Below are 23,016 nucleotides of genomic sequence, written 5' to 3'. Positions count from 1 at the left end.
ATTATACTCAGAGGCACATCTCATGCACAAATATTTCATTACAAAAATTAGATTAAATTCCATAGACTGAAAGTAAAAATAAATACAAAATAATAATAAATTAAAAATGAATAAATACATACAAAATTAATGAATCAAGTTAAATTAATAAATAATAATCATTTTATAAATAATAAATAGAATAATGTAGAAATACCTAAAATAAATGTTGATGAAAAATAAATGAAAAAAATGGAATAATAATAATAATTTATTGTACATAACAAATTAATGCAGAATCTTCTTTTAAACACACAAGTCCTTTCAGTTTGTTTTTTTTGTTATGTTTTTGGGCCTTTTTCGTCTTTATTGGATAGGACAGCTGGAGGGTAGAGAGTGTGGGAGGACATGCAGTAAATGGTCGGGGCTAGAATAGAACCTGTGACCTCTGCGACGAGGGCTATATCCTCTATATATGGGGTGTGTGCTTGGACCACTAGGCCAACGGCGCCCCACCTTTACATTTTTGAATGGAGCCATTCTCTTGTAAACTCGGTCTAAGAATTAAAAAGTTTAATTCCTCCTTTAAAGCTCCGGTGAGGAGCTTTTATATTGTGTTGGTTTTGGCGCCCCCTGTGGACAAAGCGGTACCTTGGATCTCTTTGTTGATTTGGCCCTGTACAAGTATAAGAAGTGCTTTCTTACTGGGAACTTAATGTGGGAAATGGGAACAAAGGTTGTTTCTGTGGCCCACTGTTGATCACTTCATCTAACTTTTACGATATTGTGGCAATAATGGAGAGAAACATCCGTTCATTTCAATGTGTTTTATAACCAGCTCAAAAACTCCCCAGGGCCCTGAGAAGAATAGGGTTAAATTGGGTATTTCTGTATCCGAAACCTCTATAAACAAGAAATATGTCCTTTTAAAAGGGGACGTTGTGTAAAGTTGTTAAATTTAGGACTCTATCCCAGTCCTTTTAAAGATACGGTCCCATTCCCAAATCTAAATATACCTGCCAAAGTCTACATCCTGTGAACTCAACTTTCCAAGAACTACCTCTGCTGCTTCCTACAGCCGTGACAAAAACAAACAAGAACTTATGTAACTCAATAAAAAAACAGAGAAGAAGACGGCTGTGTGACCGTCACATAGTATTTCTCATAGGTTCAGATTTGAGTGAGCAACAAGCAGCTCCTCTGACACAACCAAATGTCGGGACACGCCAACGGGGGCTCTGGAATCATCTGAAGGGTGGGAGTCACAAAGCACGGAGCCCTGTCTACTACACACAGGTACACACATTAAAAGCACGCAGCGACAAAAACACTCACATTAAAGTATACAAAGAGCGTGAGACTGAGTATTGCATAAACATACACATCATCCAGAGCTCGAGAAAAGCGCCTCATTCACTGAGATCCTGATTAAAGAGCGAGTTCACTTCAACACAAAGACAGCTCAAAGCCATATATGAAGGCCCGCTACTCATGAGTCACATAAGAGTGAGCAAAAGCCTTGGTTTCTATCTAATAAAAATAGTGTCTGCATGATATAACAAGCTGATGAGGGCCACAGTGACGTACGAAGTGTCCCTCACCCCAAGGCAGCAGGAGCTGTGACCTTGGTTGCAGACCCGAGCATTGGGAGGACTGTTTGTAGCCGGGACTTGTTGGCACATTTTGATACACCTGACGCTCTTAATTTGCTGACAACACAGTCAGATGAAAGAGGAGAAAGATTGCTCTCTCAGGTCTGGAAATCAATGCAATCACAGCTGTGCTCCAGCAGCCAATCCCCTCGGCCATTTACAGAAATAAGAAAATAAATTGCTCTTTTTTTTTTCTCTGAATGCACACACACACACACAAACACACACAAACACACACAGAGAAATAAATGCTTTTTCTGTGAATGGAAAGAAAAACATAACCATGAGAAACTTCAAAATAAATCTCTGACGTCACTTTTGAATTCCAACTTTACTCTTACAAAGAATCCCTCCAAATGAAACTACAGCTTTGTTTTATAACATAATAAAGAGGGTTATAATTATACGATGCCACTACTGTCATTATCCAAACTTAATAAATGACCACAAATGTCTAATATCATGGAAAACGTTAGAAAAACTTTGATCAACCTCCTGCAGTCAGCTGTGTTCACTAATTCTGCATCATCATCATCATCACTCACACCAGGCCAAGATGCCCTGTTTAGTGCCGAAGCACAATGGTCCCCGTCCTGTGTCCCCTGCTGGCCTGGTTACCTCTTATACATACATCACCACACCGCAACACGATGCATGCAATGCCTCACAACATCATGTCGTGATCTAGTTTCCAAGGCGCAGGGTCTCAGAGTTAGCACAATGGGCAACAACACAGAGGTTATACGTGTCGGACAAATGTCGATGGTACGTCATGTACCCATGCTTGTGCTTGTGAATGAGCAACTGTGCTGTACTGAAGCCCACCTCTTCCAACTTCGCCAGGGTCAAGGAAGTGTACCATGTATGACCACAAACTGGACTTTGGGGGAAAAAAGTTCTTGGGCAAGGTACAGGGGGGGATCTAGAAAAATATTCTAACCCTAATCCTAACCCTAACCCCGAACCTAACCCTAGCCCTAATCATAATCCTAACCCTAACCCTAATCCTAACCCTAACCCTAACCCTAACCCTAACCCTACTGAAGCCCACCTCTTCCAACTGTGCCAGGGGCAAGGAAGTGTACCATGTATGACCACAAACTGGACTTTGGGGGTGAAAAGTTCTTGGGCAAGGTACAGGGGCGGATCTAGAAAAATATTCTGACCTTAATCCTAACCCTAACCCCAAACCTAACCCTAACCCTAACCCTAACCCTAACCCCAACCCTAACCCTAACCCTAATCATAATCCTAACCCTTACCCTAATCTAAACCCTAACCCTAATCATAACCCTAACCCCAACCCCAACCCTAACCCTAACCCTAACCCTAACCCTAATCATAACCCTAACCCTAACCCTAATCCTAACCCCAACCCTAACCCTAACCCTAATCCGAACCCTAACCCTAATCATAACCCTAACCCTAACCCTAACCCTAACCCTAACCCTAATCATAACCCTAACCCCAATCCTAACCCTAACCCTAATCATAACCCTAACCCCAACCCCAACCCTAACCCTAACCCTAACCCTAATCATAACCCTAACCCTAACCCTAATCCTAACCCTAACCCTAATCCTAACCCTAACCCTAACCCTAATCCTAACCCTAACCCCAATCCCAACCCTAACCCTAACCCTAACCCTAATCCTAACCCTAACCCTAATCCTAACCCTAACCCTAACCCTAATCCTAACCCTAACCCTAACCCTAATCATAACCCTAACCCTAACCCCAATCCCAACCCTAACCCTAACCCTAACCCTAACCCTAATCCTAACCCCAACCCTAACCCTAATCTAAACCCTAACCCCAACCCTAACCTTGGCTTTGGTTCTGTTTGCTTGAGTTTGGTTCTGTTTCTGTTTGCTTGAGTTGGTTCTGGTTTTGTTTGCTTGAGTTCGTTCTGGTTCTGTTTGCTTGAGTTTGGTTCTGGTTCTGTTTGCTTGAGTTTGGTTCCTGTTCCGTTTCCTTGAGTTGGTTCTAGTTCTGTTTGCTTGAGTTTGGTTCTGGTTCTGGTTCTGTTTGCTTGAGTAGGTTCTGGTTCTGTTTGCTTGAGTTTGGTTCTGGTTCTGTTTGCTTGAGTTTGGTCCTGGTTTTGTTTACTTGAGTTGGTTCTGGTTCTGTTTGCTTGAGTTGGTTCTGGTTCTGTTTGCTTGAGTTGGTTCTGGTTCTGTTCGCTTGAGTTTGGTTCTGGTTCTGTTCGCTTGAGTTTGGTTCTGGTTCTGGTTCTGATCGCTTGAGTTGGTTCTGGTTCTGTTTGCTTGAGTTGGTTCTGGTTCTGTTTGCTTGAGTTTGGTTCTGGTTCTGTTTGCTTGAGTTGGTTCTGCTTCTATTCACTTGAGTTTGGTTCTGGTTCTGGTTCTGATCGCTTGAGTTAGGTTCTGGTTCTGTTTGCTTAAGTTTGGTTCTGGTTCTGGTTCTGTTTGCTTGAGTTGGTTCTGGTTCTGTTTGCTTGAGTTGGTTCTTGTTCTGTTTGCTTGAGTTGGTTCTGGTTCTGGTTCTGTTTGCTTGAGTTGGTTCTGGTTCTGTTCGCTTGAGTTTGGTTCTGGTTTTGGTTCTGTTTGCTTCAGCTGGTTCTAGTTCTGATCGCTTGAGTTTGGTTCTGGTTCTGTTTGCTTGAGTTTGGTTCTGTTTGCTTGAGTTTGGTTCTGGTTCTGTTTGCTTGAGTTTGGTTCTGGTTCTGTTGCTTGAGTTTGGCTCTGGTTCTGTTCGCTTGAGTTGGTTCTGGTTCTGTTTGCTTGAGTTTGGTTCTGGTTCTGTTTGCTTGAGTTTGGTTCTGGTTCTGGTTCTGATCTCTTCAGTTAGGTTCTGGTTCTGTTTGCTTGAGTTTGGTTCTGGTTCTGGTTCTGGTTCTGTTTGCTTGAGTTGGTTCTGGTTCTGGTTGCTTGAGTTGGCTCTGATTCTGTTTGCTTGAGTTTGGTTCTGGTTGTGGTTCTGTTTGCTTAAGTTGGTTCTGGTTCTGTTTGCTTAAGTTGGTTCTGGTTCTGTTTGCTTAAGTTGGTTCTGGTACTGTTTGCTTGAGTTTGGTTCTGGTTCTGTTGCTTGAGTTTGATTCTGGTTCTATTTGCTTGAGTTTGGCTTTGGTTCTGTTTGCTTGAGTTTGGTTCTGTTTCTGTTTGCTTGAGTTTGGTTCTGGTTCTATTTGCTTGAGTTTGGCTTTGGTTCTGTTTGCTTGAGTTTGGTTCTGTTTCTGTTTGCTTGAGTTGGTTCTGATTGTGTTTGCTTGAGTTTGGTTCTGTTTTCTGTTTGCTTGAGTTGGTTCTGGTTGTGTTTGCTTTAGTTTGGTTCTGTTTCTATTTGCTGTCATTAGTTAGTTCTTATCAGTTCCTATTTTTAAGCAACGTTTAGTTTTAATCATCCGAAGCTAAAAATTAAAAAGGGGTATAAAGCCATGATTGACAGCTCTGTTGACAGATGTGGCCTCCTCACAGTACGTTAAATAAGTGTTTTGGTTAGTGGAGGGGGCTGGATGTCAATATACCATCAATCTCTGACTCTAGGATGAAAACGGTCACCAGTACAAGACGCCAGTGCCTGTTGGAGGAGGTATTTTAGCTTCACTTTTGTATAAGTGAGTCATCCATCTTTCACTTTCTTCCAAACTTTAAAAACACAAACATGAAAAAAAATCTGCATTTTTATCAGCATTAGCATAGCCATGAATGTGTTTAGCATTTGAGATAACAGCAGCATGTTAATGTTGACCTACTCCTCCCTGAAGCCACTATTTTGTATCCAAATAAGAGACACACACACACACACCTACGTGGACACACTGCACCTTGTGCTTTGCTGCATAATCAATGAAGAAAGTCAACAGAGCGCTGAGGTGTGCCAGAAGCCTCCCGGCCTGCTGGTTTCTATTTACTGTTGTCGTCCCACATGCACATGTCCCTGTGTCCGTGTGTATGTCGAAGTGTGTGTCTGTGTTGAACTTTTTGTGTGCACGTTCAGGATACATCACTCGATGAAGAGAAGAGGTCAAAACAAGGTCCCGTCAGAAACATCTGTCAGGTTCTCCACACACATAAACACATACTTCACCCTTATGTCATCCTTCATCTGTCTTCTGAAAAGAGTGAAGACATCTACGTCAGTGACTCAGAGGATCTGTGTGTGTGTATGTGTGTGTGTGTTTGCCAAAAGTGACTGGGTTTCAACACTGAGCCGACACAGGTGGCGCGTCCAGAATGTGTACACTCACGCTCAGACATATTTGAGATCCGCCATGTGGGGCTCAAGATGATCGCAAATCCTCTGTATGCTTTCGTGTGAGTGAGTGTGTGTGTTGGTGTGTGTCTACCACATTTGTCATAGTGTGTGACTTCCTGTGTGACTCACTGATCACTGGACGCAATATAGTGCCCATGTGACGCATACACACACATGCAAACAGGCACGTGCTTATAAAAAGATTTGGGAACAAATGCTGGGAGGAAAGGCTGACTTAACGTCTTCGGACAGAGTCAGAACTGTCAGTTGTTGTCATCTCTGTTTGCATTATATAAGCATCTCTTCACGTCTTTACCATCCTCTTGAGTCCATGGACATTACTGTGGATTATGTAAGCAATGATCCACAACTTGGTGTCTTTGTATACAAACACAAGAGGCAACGAAAGTGATGCTAAGAGGTGTTTCCCCTCTACTACTCCAACTTTAAATATGACCCATTGTTTATCTCAAAAGTCTCACCATATTCACACAGCGGCCATTTCCCTCCGACATCACCATCAGGCTGTTATAAGGTCATGCTGCTATGTTTAGAGTTAATCATAAAAACATAAGGAATCTGACAAATGTTATCAAAACACTACTTTTCAATTCACCAGCCATTAAAATAGACAACTTAGTGTGAAAATGTGGAGGAATATTTGCCTTCTTTCAAGTTACAGCAACCAAATTTTTAACTGATAAGCTAGCTAACAGTTAGCAAGAGATGTATGGACTTTCTACTATTCTACTTAGCATAGTCTAGCTAGTTAGTAAGTTAGCTAGTTAGCTGACTCGCTAACTCTGCAGTGACTTATGGCAACTTTTGGTAAAGACATAATAGTCCCACCTTTCCTATTATATTATGTAACACTAACAAAAGCTAAAGTTAGCTAGTGGTTAAATGCATGGGTTAGCTGTCTTCCAGAAGAAGCTAGTAAGCTGTTACCTGTTTGTTCTACAATTAAAAAATGTTCTTATTTCCCTCTAGATTTCCACTTGTTATTGTCTTTTTAGTTGCTATAACATGAGAAGTTGGTGAATTTGGACAATTCCTTTATTTATTTGATTTTAAAAATGTGACACAGCAGTATAGCATAAGAGCAATTGAGCTAGCAACCCTGAGTGTGACATCAGAGGGAAATGGGCCTATGTGAATGTGGTGGGTTTAGGATATTTTGTAAACAACCAAGATGGCTACTGCTAGTGCAAGACATTTAGAATTGACTTCTTCAGAATACCAAACTGTTGTGAGGAACAAATTGTATCACGCTAGCTACCTAGCCTAAAACCAATACTGTTACCGTATTGGTCCAAATATTAGACAACTCCAATTATAAGACTACCTTCGTTTACAATTTTGGGAAAAAAAATTAAGACCAAATCTTGTTTTTATAAAGAAAATTATTTAATTTGAAAATAGCAATAATAGAAACACATTAAAATAAACGAGGTACATTTTTCTCTACTCCTTGTAAATCAAATTGTGTTATTAGTTTCTTTTAGATTTATGTCTCACATTTAAATGCAATTACATTTCAATATTTTATAGTATCAATATTTATCATTATTCATATTTACCATACATTTTAAAATAGCTTTTTTATTAGTTATGAGGTCATCCAGCTTAATTAAAAAACATCCATCTATGGCAGTCACCAAGGTTTGTTCTGTTTTTCATGACCATACTCACACACTCTCCTACTTTGACTGTTAGCATGTTTAAGACAGTCTTTTGAGGCTCTTTGAACACTTTGCTCTGTGACACCATATTTGTTTAATGACTCTGCTGAATTAATAACCATTATTTTATAATTAGAAACACAAGTAATCTTCAGTTGTTGTTATCTTTGCCTACTTTACACTTCCTTGTTTCAGACGATCACTGTGTCTCTCCATTGTTCATCCCCCCTGGCACTGAGGTTGTGAGTGACGGCTGGCCTGATGTTTGCACACAAGTAGCTCTGTCCATTGCTGTGAACAAATATTGGCTTTCCAAAGTGAAGAACCAGAATGAAATGATCCCATTCTTTCAGATGTATGTCAAGGAAAATTCATATATTTGGGTCAGTCCGGTACTTGCACGTTGTTGTGATTAGTAACAGGATTCAGCGGCATTTTGGCATCCATCTGTTCTTAAAACCCATTGGAAATTAAAATGTGTCATGCTTCTTGTTAATCAAAAGCCTCTCATGCACACTTTTGACGTGCACAGATACCTCTATGACTATGAATCTGCTCATATGTCTACGTTTTCTAGCTTTAAGAAAAAGAGGAACCTCATAGTCAGACACGTCTACTCAGCTCCTCGTGAATAAAGCTGTCAGCCACTTTCAGAGGGATCAGCTGCTAAACACCACGTTTAAAATGCAGTGTATTGTTTACCACATGTCTTAAGATGACAAAAATACAGTACCTTTAACAGAGCTGGAGACAGATCCAAAAGTTTTAGAGGGCTTTTTTTTTTAAACCCGGGAGACTGCAGAGCGAGAGGAAAGACAGCCAAGACTTTCATCTCAGTGAAAAAATCCAGCTCCTCACATACAACACACAAATACCCCCCGTGTTATTTCAGGTTTTGCTAGAAGCTAATCAGAGTATCACCAACAAGATCCTGTCAGAATCTCACATCAGAGCGATCAGAGAGGATAAATCAAAGTATGGTGGAGTGGATTTCAGGGTCCAGAGCTGTGATTTTGTCACAGAGAGGAGATGAGAAGTGTAAAAACAAATTGTGTCTTTGTGGTGTAACAACGCTGTCACCCAGCTGCGATAAAGATTTAACAATGCCATCGAAAGCAGCCGCGTTCAAGCCTATAATGTGAGTAAATAATCAATGCTTTCTGTGTTTATCCACAGCTGCTGAGGCTGTTGGCAAAGACAATAATAGACTTGGCTGCAGTGTAAACCAAGACAGTGGATGACCGCCAATGACTTTTGTCCTCGTTGCTCTAATTACAATACTGGATGAAGAAAGGTCCTCATTTATGAGTTGACGGGGTTAATTACCGCCCTCACATAAACTCTCTCCTGCTTTTGCCTTCTCAGCTTATCAAAGCAGCTACAGACAACTTACAGTGCATCAATATTTCACGACTGCATTACTTCAAGTCTGGTGGCAGACACAGAAAAAGCAAAAGCTGGTACCCGACGGGCGAACAGGAGAGTTCAGAGCACAGTCAAGCATTTATCTCACCTCTGGGAGGAAACAACAAGCCCGTCTCATAAACACACAAACAGACACTGTTCAGGAAAGTCGACTCATCAAACACATCATACACCTATTAAAGAAACATCACTGGATTGTAGATTTGCAGCTAATGTTTCTTTTTCGTTTTTTTGCATTACCAACGAATAGACCGGGGAACCTGGTCTGTTCCCAGAGAGCTTCCTCTTGTTGCATGTAGGTGGGTTTAAAGACCTGTACTGCAACCAGCCACCAGGGGGAGCTCTACAAGTTTTGGCTTCACTTATGGGGAGCTGTTGTTTCAGGCATGTTTTTAAACATTCTATGATAGATAGATAGATAGATAGATAGATAGATAGATGGATGGATGGATGGATGGATGGATGGACGGACGGACGGACGGACGGACGGACGGACGGACGGACGGACGGACGGACGGACGGACGGACGGACGGACGGACGGACGGACGGACGGACGGACGGAATGACAGATAGACAGACAGATAGATAGATAGATAGATAGACCTTTTTTTGTATAATACATAGAAAACATAAATACCTAACATTAACCCTGCCTGAAAACCATACAGTGCACATCAACCCACACATCCTGCAATGACCTACACTGCCAGACCAAGCTCGTTTCCAGGCCAGGGATCTGAATCTACAGCGCTTATTCCTTTGTTTGTTTTGGGCTACGCTTAACACAAGATTTAAATTGAGATTGGTGCATTTTGAGAGCTTGAGCCATCTAGTTTCACTATATATTCACTATTATTCTTGCAGGTGTTAAGTATGTCTTGAATTTCTACAACTCTAACCGACCCCAAATCGGTCCCAGCACATGCGTGTCTAACATGAGTCTGGTCCTGCTGGAGGTTTCTGCCTGTTAAAGGAAGTTTGTCCTTGCCGCTGTAACTTCCTAAAAGCTGCAAAGTGCTCTGCTCATGGTGGATTAAGATGAGATCAGACTGAGTCCTGTCTGTAAGATGGGACTGGATCTTACCCTCTCTTGATGTTGAGTCTTTGTTAATAATAGAACATAGAGTAAGGTCTAGACCTGCTCTGTTTGTAAAGCGTCTTGAGATAACATTTGTTGTGATTTGGCACTTTATAAATAAAGATTGATTGAATAGCTAAGCCTTTGAAGAATAATATGATCATCAAGCTTTAGCATTTTTATGTCATGGTTGCAGTGCTAGTTAGACCTGCATAGCTCACATGCTTTGCCACAGGAGCGCAGACTTGAGGCCTGTCATCTTCTAAAGTTGATAAAGAAGACATGTTGGCTTCCTCTTGAAATCCTGATGGAGATGAGTCCAACTCACTCCCTTTTTATCAAGCTGTAGTTTGATGTGAAACTTCTGATGGTTTCTTAGAGGATAAATACTCTGCTATGTTCAGCAGAGAGTTGCTTATATCTCTTTCATTTAGAGGCAGGTGGTGTACGGGGAGTTTATCCAGGCTTTTAGGTACAAAAAAAAAAAGTGAGCGTGGATAAACTTGGAAGTTGAAAGTTGTGGGCCGACAAATCTGAGCAAAGAGCTCAAAAAGGCTTGAACACCCTGCAGAGCTGAGAAGAAGCACTTTACAACCAGAAAGTCATTTCACTCATTGTTAATATTACAATTTGAGTAACTCCATCTTTATTCATAGATGAGAATACAAAGCTCAATGACTGCTTATTTCCTTGAAGATACAATAAATGTCAACCCTGCGAGGTGTTATCATATGTATTGTTCTCTTTTCTTTCTTCTGCATCGTATTTCTTCTCACTAACCCTGAAGGTTTTCATTACAAAAGGTGCAGAAAGTGATCATGTCATTTTCCGTCTTCTAACTCCGAGCTCCCTCGGTTACATCTTGTCCTTGTACGCCCACTCACACAGGCCATCTGCACAGCATACTGTAAATTAATGAGCGTCCCCTCACCTCGGATGAGAAGCAGAATATAAATCCTCCCACAGAGTCTCCCATAGGTGTTGACACCCACAAACAACATCCATCTCTTTTTTCATTTACACTTCTGCACACCCAGGCAGACAAGTCCTCTCTGTGCATGCCCAAAGTGACATGTGTCACCACAGGGAAAGTGACAGAGGTTCCATGTGAGCAGATTTTACATGATGTGACTACATGCATGCCCTGATAGCCTTCTCTCCCGGACACACACACACACACACACACACACACACACACACACACACACACACACACACACACACACACACACACACACACACACATATAAAGTCATGTCATGCAAGTACTCAGACACACATGGCGACTGAAGAAACGCAGGCTGACACACGTGCACACCCTGTACTCTCACATGCACTCACGCGCCGCCCCTCCCTGGATGGTTTGAAAGTAGGTCAAGGACGACTCTCGAGGAGGGCAAAGAGAAAAATAAAATCTGCGATGAGAGACTGACGCTGGCTGCAGCACGGAAAAGTGCCCGGAGTAGGCAGAGTATGTATGATTTATGATGCGGGGCAGAGCAAGACTCGCAGATGAGTAAATAAATAGCCAAAAGGCACGAAAGTAAGGAGTCTTTTTTCAGAAAGGGCAATGTGATCTGTCTGTGATTCAGTAAAAACATGAGGCCTAATGAGTTATTCATGCTGCCCCATTTAACTATCAGTTCAGAGTCAATCTAGTGTGTGCTTTTATTTAGTTAATAACTAATACTGCACTTATGAGTGGAGCTACTAGCACTGTAGTACTCACGTCGAGGACTCGGACTCCACTTGAACTCTGATTTGACTTGAACTGGAGCGGTTTAAGCTAGCTTGATGCTAGGTTAGGATTCCTTTGACAGACCGAGCCAGGCCAGAAGTGGTAGCAATATATATTTGTTAACTGTTATCAATTCAACACATCTTGACTGATTTCAAGTGTTAAACGGCCAAAGTTCACGGCTAAAAATCCTATTAAGGGGCGCGGTTGGCCTAGCGGTCTAAGCATGCGCCCCATATTCAGAGGCTATAGCCATCGTCGCAGAGGTCACAGGTTCGATTCCAGCCTCGATCATTTACTGCATGTCCTCCCCCACTCTCTGCTCCCCACATTTCCTGTCTCTCTTCAGCTGTCCTATCCATTAAAGGTGAAAACGCCCAAAAATATAACTTTAAAAATCATGTTTGATAGATTAATAACTACTGCAAGCCAAATATGACAACGTTTAACCAATTCCTGCCCGACAGCCAGCAACAACAGTTGGCAGTAAAAGTCAAGTTTTATTTCAAGGTGAGACAACGTATTCAATAACTCAATGTCTATTGAAAGCTGAATTAAAACTTCTAATGTTAGCAATGATGCAGTTTCTGATTACTGTTGTTTGTTAGCTAGCTTGCATCAAGCGCAAGGATAGAAGGCAATGCAGAAGTGTTAAAAGCTGCAGTTCCGGGGCACTTGTGGCCTAGTGGTCTTAGCACCCCACATACAAAGTCAAGTCAAGTCAAACTTTATTTATATAGCACATTTTAAAACAACCGCAAAGGCTACAGTCCTCTTCGCAGAGGTCACCTGTTCGACTCCCGGCAGCAACCATTTGCACTCCCAGCGTTTCCTGTCTCTCTTCAGCTGTCCTATCAAATAAAAGCAAAAAAGCCAGAAAAAAAAACTGCAGTTCCTTGAGTGTCCACTTGAGGCTGGCTCGGGAAGTACTGGTAACCACATACACACCAATTAAGAAAAGACGATCCTCACAGCAGAAATAAACATGTTTACAGCCTGGTACAAAAAATGAGTTCAGTCTGAATAGCTTAACTCTCTTTAGCGTTAGTTTCGAAGACATTAAGATTACAAGTTTTTCCATTATTAGAGGCACAGCGGACCGGACACACAGGCGGGAACACTGTAGCTGTTGGCGAAGAAGCTCAAAGCCCGCCTCTTTACCTCACACTACCTTGATAGAAGTTAGGTTGAGTTCAGTATTTCCAATATGGCACCCGCCGACGATCATAACCGCTTCAGAAACAGATGGGTGACGTCACGGATACTACGTCCATCTACAGCTTACATAACCTTTAGCAAACTTCCCTTTGTACTGTGTAACACTATAAAACAGTATTAGCTTAGAATACGGTGAATGCCAACTTAATCTGTTATTTCATGACTCAACGCTCCTCTTTTTTTCACTCTACATTGTCCTTTCAGTCGGTGATAATATATGAAGCCGTGAAATAACAGCCATAAATCAGGTTTTCTATATGACTTCCCACTCTCTCACAGCAAAACAGCTTTATAATAGCCTTTGCTCTCCTCAGCCTTAGCTTGACGTCAGAGTAAGACGTGTGAACATGTTGGATAGCAGCCCCCAAGCAGTGCCATGTTCATTGTTTGTGTATTTCTCAATGCTGCAGGGTCTGACATAAATACTTCTTTAAGGATTCTCAACAGCACAAAAGAAATCTGTTCTTTCTGAGGCAAAACTTGGACCCTTGGTTGAAGAACATTTGCACGACTTTTCTCCCTCCAGCAGACTGCAAACCAATATTCTTTTTGGAAACAATTCCTCTCCAATCTGGATCACAGCAAAGTAGCAAACAAACACGAGAGCGTGGCTGCTCCTCTGTTGTTTTCTTTTCTCTCTGAGTGATTGTGATTCAGGCCGTCGAGCATTACATCCTCCACCACGCCATCATCTCACTGCAACACTCTTAACACCTCTTATGACATTGCACAGGAGAGCTCCGCTGCCAACATGTTCACTCCACCCCTCCTCTAATAATACTCTTCCTCAGAGGACTGAAGGCGAGTGGAGAAAGGTGGAGTGGAGGTAAGAGCACGGCTGTGTGATCAGGCTGCCGGTGCTGGGTTTCCCTTCTCGCTGCAGCTGCAGTGTTAGCTTTTACTGCAGTGATGAGGAGCGTGGAGAGAGGGAGGGGAAAGGTGAGCGGAGAGGAGGAGAGGAGAGGGGTAAGGTAGAGGGAGGAAGGCGCTGATGATGTGTGTAAATACTCACTGTGTGCTAAAACAGACCGAATCAGCAGTATTTTCTGCTCGGACACTAATCAGATCCACCAGGTTTTCTTTTATGAGGGCCTCCTGTCTATTGTTTCATTAGGAGTGTTTGCTGAGCGTTGTGATCTAGGACAGGGCTTAAGAGAGACGATTAATAACTCTGAGCATGTAGGAGAGCTGTCTTCAGGGCCAACTTTCAGAAATTGTGCCACTTCTTTAACGAGCAGGGGAGGAAGGAGCCTGAGTCGCGTCAAATAAGGACAGGGAGGTGAGTGTTTAGTGGGCTTCATGCACGTGTGCGAACATAAAGGTGCAGCTGGTACAGAAGTTTAAACAGTTCTTTCAACAATCTCTGTCTCAGCTTTATTTGGGTTATAATCCAGCTTTGTTTTGGGACTACATTTCCCATAATGCAGCTTAAATAGAATAGCTAATAGTGGTCTCTCACTCAAATGTGCTCACAGAAGACTGGAGATACTGACATATATTGTCAAAGGCAAACTGAAATACTTTATTCAGCTCTGGGAGCCATACATGGTTGTCATCAGAGATGTACATGTGGACTTTCTCTAAAAGAAACTGTGGGAATCACAATTAGCTAATTTAATCTATTTTGCACACTTGCCAATTGATTTTCATACAGGCAGATGGGGTAGGTGTTTTTTGTTTTTTTTGTGTCTGTGTATGCTGGATTAGTCTTTGTCTATGTTCTTGACTGTTCATGTATGTAATGAAAAAAATGTCAATAAACATGTTGTGAAAAAAAAAATGTGCTCATGGATGTAATGGCAATTAAGTTGATGCTTAAACGTGACTATTCTCAGGCAACTTCTGCAGTTATAAAGTCTTTCCTAAGGTGTCTAAGTGTAATCTGTTGAGATTTTCTCAAAGTAAACATTGAAACTAATCATGACCTTTGAAAGTTTAAGTCACTATTGAAATAAAATGATGCATTTAAGGTCTCTGTGTTTTGATTTGAATGCTTTATGATAAGAAAAAGTAACTGAAAGGCACTAGGAGGACATGAGGAGTTCTTAACTGATGTTGAAATAGTCTCACTCTCATACTGAAGCCTCCTTATGACCTACAAGGTAAAATGAGATTATCAGAGACAAGATTGGTTATGTCTTTATATTGAGTTTGTGTTTGGGTCTGAGTGGATATTAAACACTCACCCTGAAGTGTCTCTGTTTAGAGCTCTGAGGCGTGAATTAACAAGCCGGGGGAGTTCATTTTCATTAGAACATTTTCTTTTGACATATATTTTGTCCTCATGTTGATGCTGGAGCAGGAATAGAAAAATAGACGTCAGTTTTCTGTTGAAGTATTGATTTAGACGGACAAACTCTACAACTCAGGGCTTTGCTAGCTAAAAGAGCTTAAAGGCTATGAACAAGATTTACTGTTTATGCCAGTGTGTGAATGTTTCACTGCTCTTTAAAGACTAAAGAGTCAAATCTTGTGCTTATTTATGTCATTTGGATAAATATTGGGACATCAGATCAGCAAACTAACGGTAATAAATCAGAGTTTACAAAGTTTTGCCTTTACGTTACAGTTAACACTCTTATATAGCAACAGATCAATTCATTTCCTCAAATGTTTGTCTTGAAAAAAGAAAAGCAGCATCAGAAAGATGATCTGTTGGGCGCTGGTTTGGCCGACTGGTTGAGTGGTGCGCCCCATGTACAGATGCACATCATTCCCCACTCTCTCTCCCAGTGTCCTCCTCTACCCACTGTCCTATCCTCTCAATAAAGGCATAAAGTCTCCCCCAAAAAGAATAAACCTTCAAAAGAAGATCTCTATTCCATTCATTTGCTTCCACAAGAAATGCACGCTTTGGTAAGAGCCACATTTTCACCACAGTGGGTGTTCATCTTCATCCCAGAGAAACACAATTCTTCAAAAGAGGTCACTAGAATCCACTCATCATGAAAACTCTTCACGGTGCCTTTAAATGGATCAGTAAACTGTCACACAGTAACTGCTGCAGCTCCTACTGCTGAAAACTTTACAGAGAGTCACATTTCTCCCAAGGGCTGAGCTAACAGCGTGTCAGAGTGTGTGAATGACTGTATAAAGGTGTTTGAGTGAGGTAGTAGTGTAAAGCCTTTTGAGTGGTTGGAAGGATATAAAGCGTGTGGTCTATATTCCATTACAGCAGTACCTCTGCCTTTCTCTGTATTCATGCAACGGTTTAAAAAGTGCAAATTCTGTTTGGCCTTTACCTTTCATGAAGACAGTCGTCCTCGGAGTGACATCCAGGTCCAGGGACGGGCTGAAGGGGAAAGCCCACAGCTGTGACATCCTGGTGAGGAGTGTGAGGAGCAGCAGCAGGAGCAGCAGGGGCTGCACTGACCTCTGGTCTCCCATGTTGGACACACAGGTCTTGGTCCGAGGGCAGCCTCGATTGATCTTAATTTGTTGAACACACAAATCCGAGCAGGAGAAGTGCGCACATTTAGGGAAGCAGAGAGCTGATGCAGGCTCAGACTATCCTCCCGCTGAGAGCACGATTAGTCTGTGAAGAGAAGGAGAAAAACAATACGTATGACTAAGAGAGAAATGATCCAGGAGAGCAAGTCGGAGCGTATTTGGACCAATACTTCAAAATTGTATCACTGGTTTAAGTTTCAAACATTTGTGGTAAACAGTAAACATCACAGATCGCATTACAAAGCTCTGACACTTTAAAACTAGACAGTGGTGAAGGTATTGTAAAACCTACATGACATGTACGTTGAAAAAAGAGGCTCAAGGAAAAAGGGTAACACAAGAAATATATGTTTGCTTTTCAACTTTCCAATACAGTCACAAATCACACAACTGTGGCAACACATCTCTTTAAAATGTACATTATCTGAGAGAAAAGAAAGGAGACCCACCCGCCATCCCGCTCAAAACCCACAGACTTGGTTGTGTTCATTGAAAGAGTGTATACTGGGCGCTGGTGGCCTAGCGGTCTAAGCGCCCCACATACAGAGACTGCAGTCCTCATTGCAGGGGTCGCCGGTTCGATTCCCAACCAGTCAACCATTTCCTGCATGTCTTCCCCCACTCTCTACTCCCCATATTTCCTGTATCTCTTCAGCTGTCCTATGGAATAAAGGCAAAAAGCCCAAGAAATATGACTTAAAAAAAAAAAAAAAGTGTATATGTGACATCAAGGCTGTTAAAAAAGGCACAAACTGACAGGTAACTCAGCAGAAGCTGTTTTATACAACTAATCCCAGTAAGGTTTCCAGTGCCCCAAATGGGGCGCTCAGTGGGTGGAGTCGGTTGTCTATCAATCGGAAGGTTGACGGTTCGATCCAAGCTCCGGCAGTCACATGCCAAAGTGTCCTTGAGCAAGACACTGAACCCCAAATTGCTCCCTCTGTTGTTCAGAGGTGTGTGATTGTGAATGAATGAGATTAGCTAATACTGATGGTCCCTCACTAAATAGCAGCCTCTAGCATCAGTGAGTGAATGGGTATGAATGGGTGAATGTGACAAGTAGTGCCAAAGCGCTTTGAGTAGTCAGAAAGACTAGAAGAGCGCTATATACAGTAAGTACTAAGTACAAGTCCATTTACCATTTACCAATGTTCAAATTTAACCCCCCCCCCCCCCCCCCCCCTAAAAAGTCTATCTACAGGTAAGTCAAACCTACATGATGTGTGTGGCGATCAGTACAGAGGAGACACCTTGTTAGAACTATCTTACCTACCTGACAGCATGAGCAGAAAACTACTCCCTGACACGCCTCATCACGCCCTGATTACAACCAATTAGCCGACGTAAATAGTAAAGTGCTGTAACATAAAAGAGCATTAAAAAAGTTTAGCAGGTTAAATAATGCAGCCCTGTGATGTGATACAGCAACACACATCCCCATCTCTTAATTAGCTGTGTGCACACCGGAGCAGCATGACAGATAATCTAGAGATTAGGCCCCGAGCCATCAGCTCAATCTCCGCCTGGCTGCCCGCTCTCTAGCTCTGTCGCTGATCAAAGGGTCAACACTGCGAATCCCGCTCCGCCACATTGTGACACTGGAGAATTCCCAGCTTAATCTCCACGGCGGCTGCTGCTAATCACTCCCAGTATAAAGCACAATGAGGCTAATGACCTCTCTGCTAGCCGTTTGGGTGCTAAGCTTTGAAAGCGAGCTATAAGATGACAAAGTCAGAGATGAGACGGGGGAAAGAGTGTGAAGGTGCAGGGATCCCCACACCTTGAGATTATCCTGATTTATTTCCCAAAGCTGGCTCTACACAGTTTGATTTCTTTACTTGTGCTTCACAGAATCTATCCTAGCTCATCCTGAAGAGCCCTGAAGAAGCTTTATGCATGATTCATTTAAGTGAGTGAAAGCTGTAGTCAACTGTGGATGACTTCAGGACTGTCATCTTAGCGTTTGGAGTCCTACAGAGAAGCCGGCTACAGCACATTCATTCATTTTTTCAAACATTTGCACTTCTGATGAAAACCATAAGATGCAACAAAAAAAAAGCAGCAGACAAAGCCACTCAGTTAATGTTTAGTTAAGACTTTTTGGTCAAGCTTCTGTTCCAAAGGTCATGTATGATCACACTAAAATAGGAACTGTACACACAGCAAAACCTCATCACTGAGGCCCACTTACAGAGCAAGTTTCACTCTGAACTGTGAGCTCTGGATAGATTTCATTATTAGTCCAACAGAGCTTGTGAATTCTTCTCCAGAAATTAAACCACCATGAAAATGCTGTTTGGTTCAATGGGGGCTCAAACTCTCCAGCATTGTGTTTCCAATTAAGCTCTTTGCTTCCACACAAACTTTTAAAGATTTTAACTGTATGCACGAGACACGTTTTGCCTTCACTTGTTAGGATGTCATCAAACAACATGTAGGTGGATTCCTGCTTGTGGCGTTTGTTTTAAGATTTTTGTATGACTAGTTACACTCCCCAATGAAGGCTGGAACCCCTACATCAAATTCTCCTGACTGTGCATTGATGTGATCATAGCGAGTCCACCAGAGTCTGGGATCAAAGCCTCATGGCAAATCAATAAAATGCCAGTCATCTGCTGCGACTACACTGTAGCTCCAGTTTTTGCTACTATAATGCTCTACTACCCAGATGTAAACAAGCACAGATTACACAGATAACACCTCGCAACACATCACGGTTTGTCAGTCTTATGATCTAGTAAATGAAGATGACGTTGTATGTAGGCTGTGACTGGTTAAACTGGCATATAAGCACTCAACTGGAGCGATTCGTAACGAGCACAGGACTCTGAGATCTTGGAACATCCCTACTTGCTATGCACTGTTGCTTCGTATTGACCAATCAGAATAAAGCACTCAACACAACTGATTACAATATGGTGTGGTTGAGGTTGCATCATATCAATGCAAGCGTCTTAGAACATTTTTGTACTTATAAAGGACAATAAAACAATCAGAATTTCATTGCTCACATTTGTCTTCCACATCAAAACCTTGTGCCTCCATTACCCACAATGCAACTCCACCACATACAGTTGGTTCAGAACTCCAAATGTGGACAGGTTTTATGCTTGTGGCAGCAAACTTAGTCCAGAAAGTCCAACCTAAATCAGAGATTAGAGGCTGTTTTTGTTTTCGTACTCAGCTGTAAGAATGAACTGACTGACTCTTCTGACATCACTTGAGTCAATAGATGTCTTTATTCACTTACATCATGTACATGTATAAAGCCATCAGTTGTATACTGTAGCCACCATTATCATAGTTATTTCAGCCTTTCAACCACTTCAACAATGCACTTCTGTCTCCACCGTCAGCATATAGATCAATGTCCAATTGAGGTTAAATTCCTTGTTTGTGTAAATTTTCATGACACCAAAATGCCGATTCTGGTAATAAATAAACGTGTTTCTGCAGCTCCCTCTGTAGAAGAGATTAAAAAAATGTAGCACCAGAGGAGAATTGCCCTAAGTCTTGTTTGATGACTGTTTAAAACTTCATCAACTCTCCCAAAGCCCCCAGCTGCTAAAACTGTCTCGACACAGAGAACAACAGATCAACCAGACGTGAGCATGCGGGTGAGAAGTCCTTTGGTGTGGTTTTGTCAGCTGCTGCCCTCACGAAACCCACAGCAAACACACCTTCGTTTCAACACATCTGCATTTGCGTTGTGTGTGTGTACTGTACTACAGGAGCTGGCACACACACTGACAGGGTGCTCTGTTTCCTCAATGACGAAAGCAGCAAAGCTCCAGGAGGGAAAGGTAAACACATCGGCCTTGGCAGAGGCACGAGCGGTGCGTCACATGTGATGGTAGCAGAGAGGAATTGAACACAACAGCAGGCGGTGTCTGGGACACCTTTGACTCTGCTAAGACGAGCTGCTTCTTCCTGTTCATTGATCCATAGAGCCGGCCGTGCAACACATCTACTGACACATTGTTGACCAATTTCTATGATCATCTCTGGTGTTGTTTAAACATCCTACTAGCACAATGAATCTGAAAAGGTTTGCAAAGAAAAATAGAGATATCTTCCAGGACAAACATTCATCAGGCAGGATGGATTGATTTGCAAAACACCTAGATTGATATTTTCTGCAGGAAGATCAATCAAACCTGTGAGCTATTTTTGTATTTCCATTCTATGAATGCTCCTGAAAATCACAAACCCTGGAACACACTTTGCTACCTTTGTGCTTGAATTATTAACTGATAAACAACTGATAACCACTGAATGACTGTAACTGAGACTGTGTAATATATATGCTTTACTTAAGGAGATATCAAAGCATTTTCTTCTTCCTCTTCGGTCCTTTCTACATCTCAAACCCTTGGGGGTCTGACACAGAGCTGAACCATAAATGGGATTACTCTCGCAAACGAGCGGGTTCATTCTGTGGGCCACGTTCACTGACAAGTATAGAAATCTTTAAACAAATCTTCACAGAGAGGCTTGAAATTATGATTATGAGGTTTATAATCAGCCTGTTTTCACACTAAAAATATAAAGTATGGGAGAATCATTTTTCTCTGTTGGGTCCTCTCTTCTCTCTGAGTAACACTCAGCCTTTACATTATGCCATTAGAGCTGTTTGGTTTGATATGTGCTTACAATAAATTAACAAAATTGCAATACAAGTTATGACCTTTTTTAAAAGAGATGTACTTCTTTTGGGTCGCCAAGTTTTGGGTACTGTTGTTCACTTTTGCTTTATGTTATAAGGAGGATCTTTTAATCATTATGAAGACCCCTCTGATTGGCTGTTTGACCCCTGACCTCGTGAAAATGGGCCTCCAGGCATCTAAATCATTGAAATATAATTTAATATTTAGTGTCATATTTGAGGGGTCATTAAGAAATATACAGAGATGAGTCTTAAACACTCACACTGATGATATTTGATGATGCTTTAATGTTATTAAGAAACACAGTTATATTTCTTAAAGCTCCTGTGAGAAGCTTTCTATTTGTGTCATTTTTGGCGCCCCCTGTGGACAAAGCTGATTTTGTCCTGTACATGTGTAAGAAGTGTTTTTTGACAACCTGCTCTTTTTTAACAGTCAAATATATCACTCACAGAGATTCTTTGCAATGAAAATGTTTTTTAAAAAGCTGTATTGGACGTGGACTTGACCTAATAAATTCTAGCGGCCCCTTTCCTACATGTTATTCCCCCACTTACTCCTGGTTTCCTACAGTATCCACTGTCCTCTCCTTTATCAATAAAGTTACAAAAGCCCAAAAGTATAACTTAAATTTTTAAAAACAATTAAAAATTGCTGTATCAGCAGCTTGCGTTGTTTAAAGGTCTGACACCTACCCCCTGCCAATGGTTTCTGACATTTAAAGTAACCACATAGAAACAGTCACTCTTCTAGTTGATAGTCATGTTTGCTTTTTAAGGTTATAAATAGACTTTACTATTGATTTCAGTCTGTTTCACAACCAGCTAACAACTCCTCACAGGAGCTTTAATAAGAAACAATGGCCTCTATGAGTATTTCTGTTCCTACTTCATATGATGTTCTACTATATATAGTGCCTTTGGTCCTTCTATTTGTACCTTTTTGTACATTATTCTGACAGAAAAGTATAATATCATGACTATTCATGAGTTTTAAACTGGATGTATATGCTGTTTTAACTTTCTGGAATGGTCCATTATGCTTTAAAATGTTCTATGACTCAAGTAAAATATGAAAGGCTGGACTATATTGGAGTATACAACAATGTTATAAGTCCATCTTGGTGAAGTTTAATCAACTTTTTAGAGAAAACTACTTAAAGTATGTGACTCAGTACAGTAAACAAGCATCCCTCCTCTTTCCTAAGTCTTAGTCTCTTCCTTCTACACTAACCTTCTCTCCTTTCAACACCCTAACAGGATCACACCCTTAAAGAAATATACAAATAGGTTTAATTTTCATCACGCCTTTTGACTTCAGAGCAATGCAGCCAGCTCGTGAGAAGAAAAAGTGACTTCAGATGACATTTAAAAAAGGTCCACATGTATCTAAGCTGTAATTCCTCACAACACGTACCTTGGATAGAAGTAATATCAGGTTTGTAACGTCTGCAAATAGTCCGCGCGCGTAATTCATGTGCAAACATCCGCCCATGTGCACCTGTCCGACCTGGACTGCAGCAGCGCGAGGAGAAAACAGCCCCGCACACTCTTTAATCACCTTCACCTGCGTGTGTGTGGGTTATTGAGGAGTGTATTTGGGTTATTGAGGAGTGTGTGTGGGGTTATTGAGGAGTGTATGTATGCAGGGAAAAGTGGAGGAAGGACGTTGACGCATTTTTGAAAAGGGTGAAGAAGACAGCGGACTTACCTGCCTGTTTCCTGGAGTCCACAAAAACCCTGAGTCGTCCTCTCCGCTGTGAAACACCGAGCTACTCTGCTGCTGCTGCAGTTATCCAGCGTACACACACACACTCCCCCCACCCCCTGACACACACACACACACACACACACACACAGAGGATTCACAGCCTGTAAGTCACTCTAATCTTGTGACCATACAGTTTCC

General features: G+C 41.7%; 1 protein-coding gene across 1 annotated transcript in view; it reads right to left on the bottom strand.

Annotated features, from left to right (window-relative positions):
* The window catches only part of sema4gb (sema domain, immunoglobulin domain (Ig), transmembrane domain (TM) and short cytoplasmic domain, (semaphorin) 4Gb), a 55,642-nt gene extending 32,719 nt beyond the window's left edge, over positions 1–22,923 (bottom strand). Inside the window, exons 1-2 of the mRNA XM_034707315.1 lie at positions 22,819–22,923; positions 16,234–16,526 (exon numbers count right to left, since the gene is read on the bottom strand). Of these exons, the coding sequence (XP_034563206.1) occupies positions 16,234–16,378 (145 nt within the window). The 5' untranslated portion in view covers positions 16,379–16,526; positions 22,819–22,923. The remainder of the gene's footprint in view (positions 1–16,233; positions 16,527–22,818) is intronic.
* Positions 22,924–23,016: the final 93 nt, after the last annotated feature.

Source organism: Notolabrus celidotus, chromosome 18, assembly GCF_009762535.1.
Source record: "Notolabrus celidotus isolate fNotCel1 chromosome 18, fNotCel1.pri, whole genome shotgun sequence".
NCBI lineage: Eukaryota > Metazoa > Chordata > Actinopteri > Labriformes > Labridae > Notolabrus > Notolabrus celidotus.
Note: the sequence above shows the minus strand (reverse complement) of the source record. Positions and strands in the feature narration are given on the sequence as shown.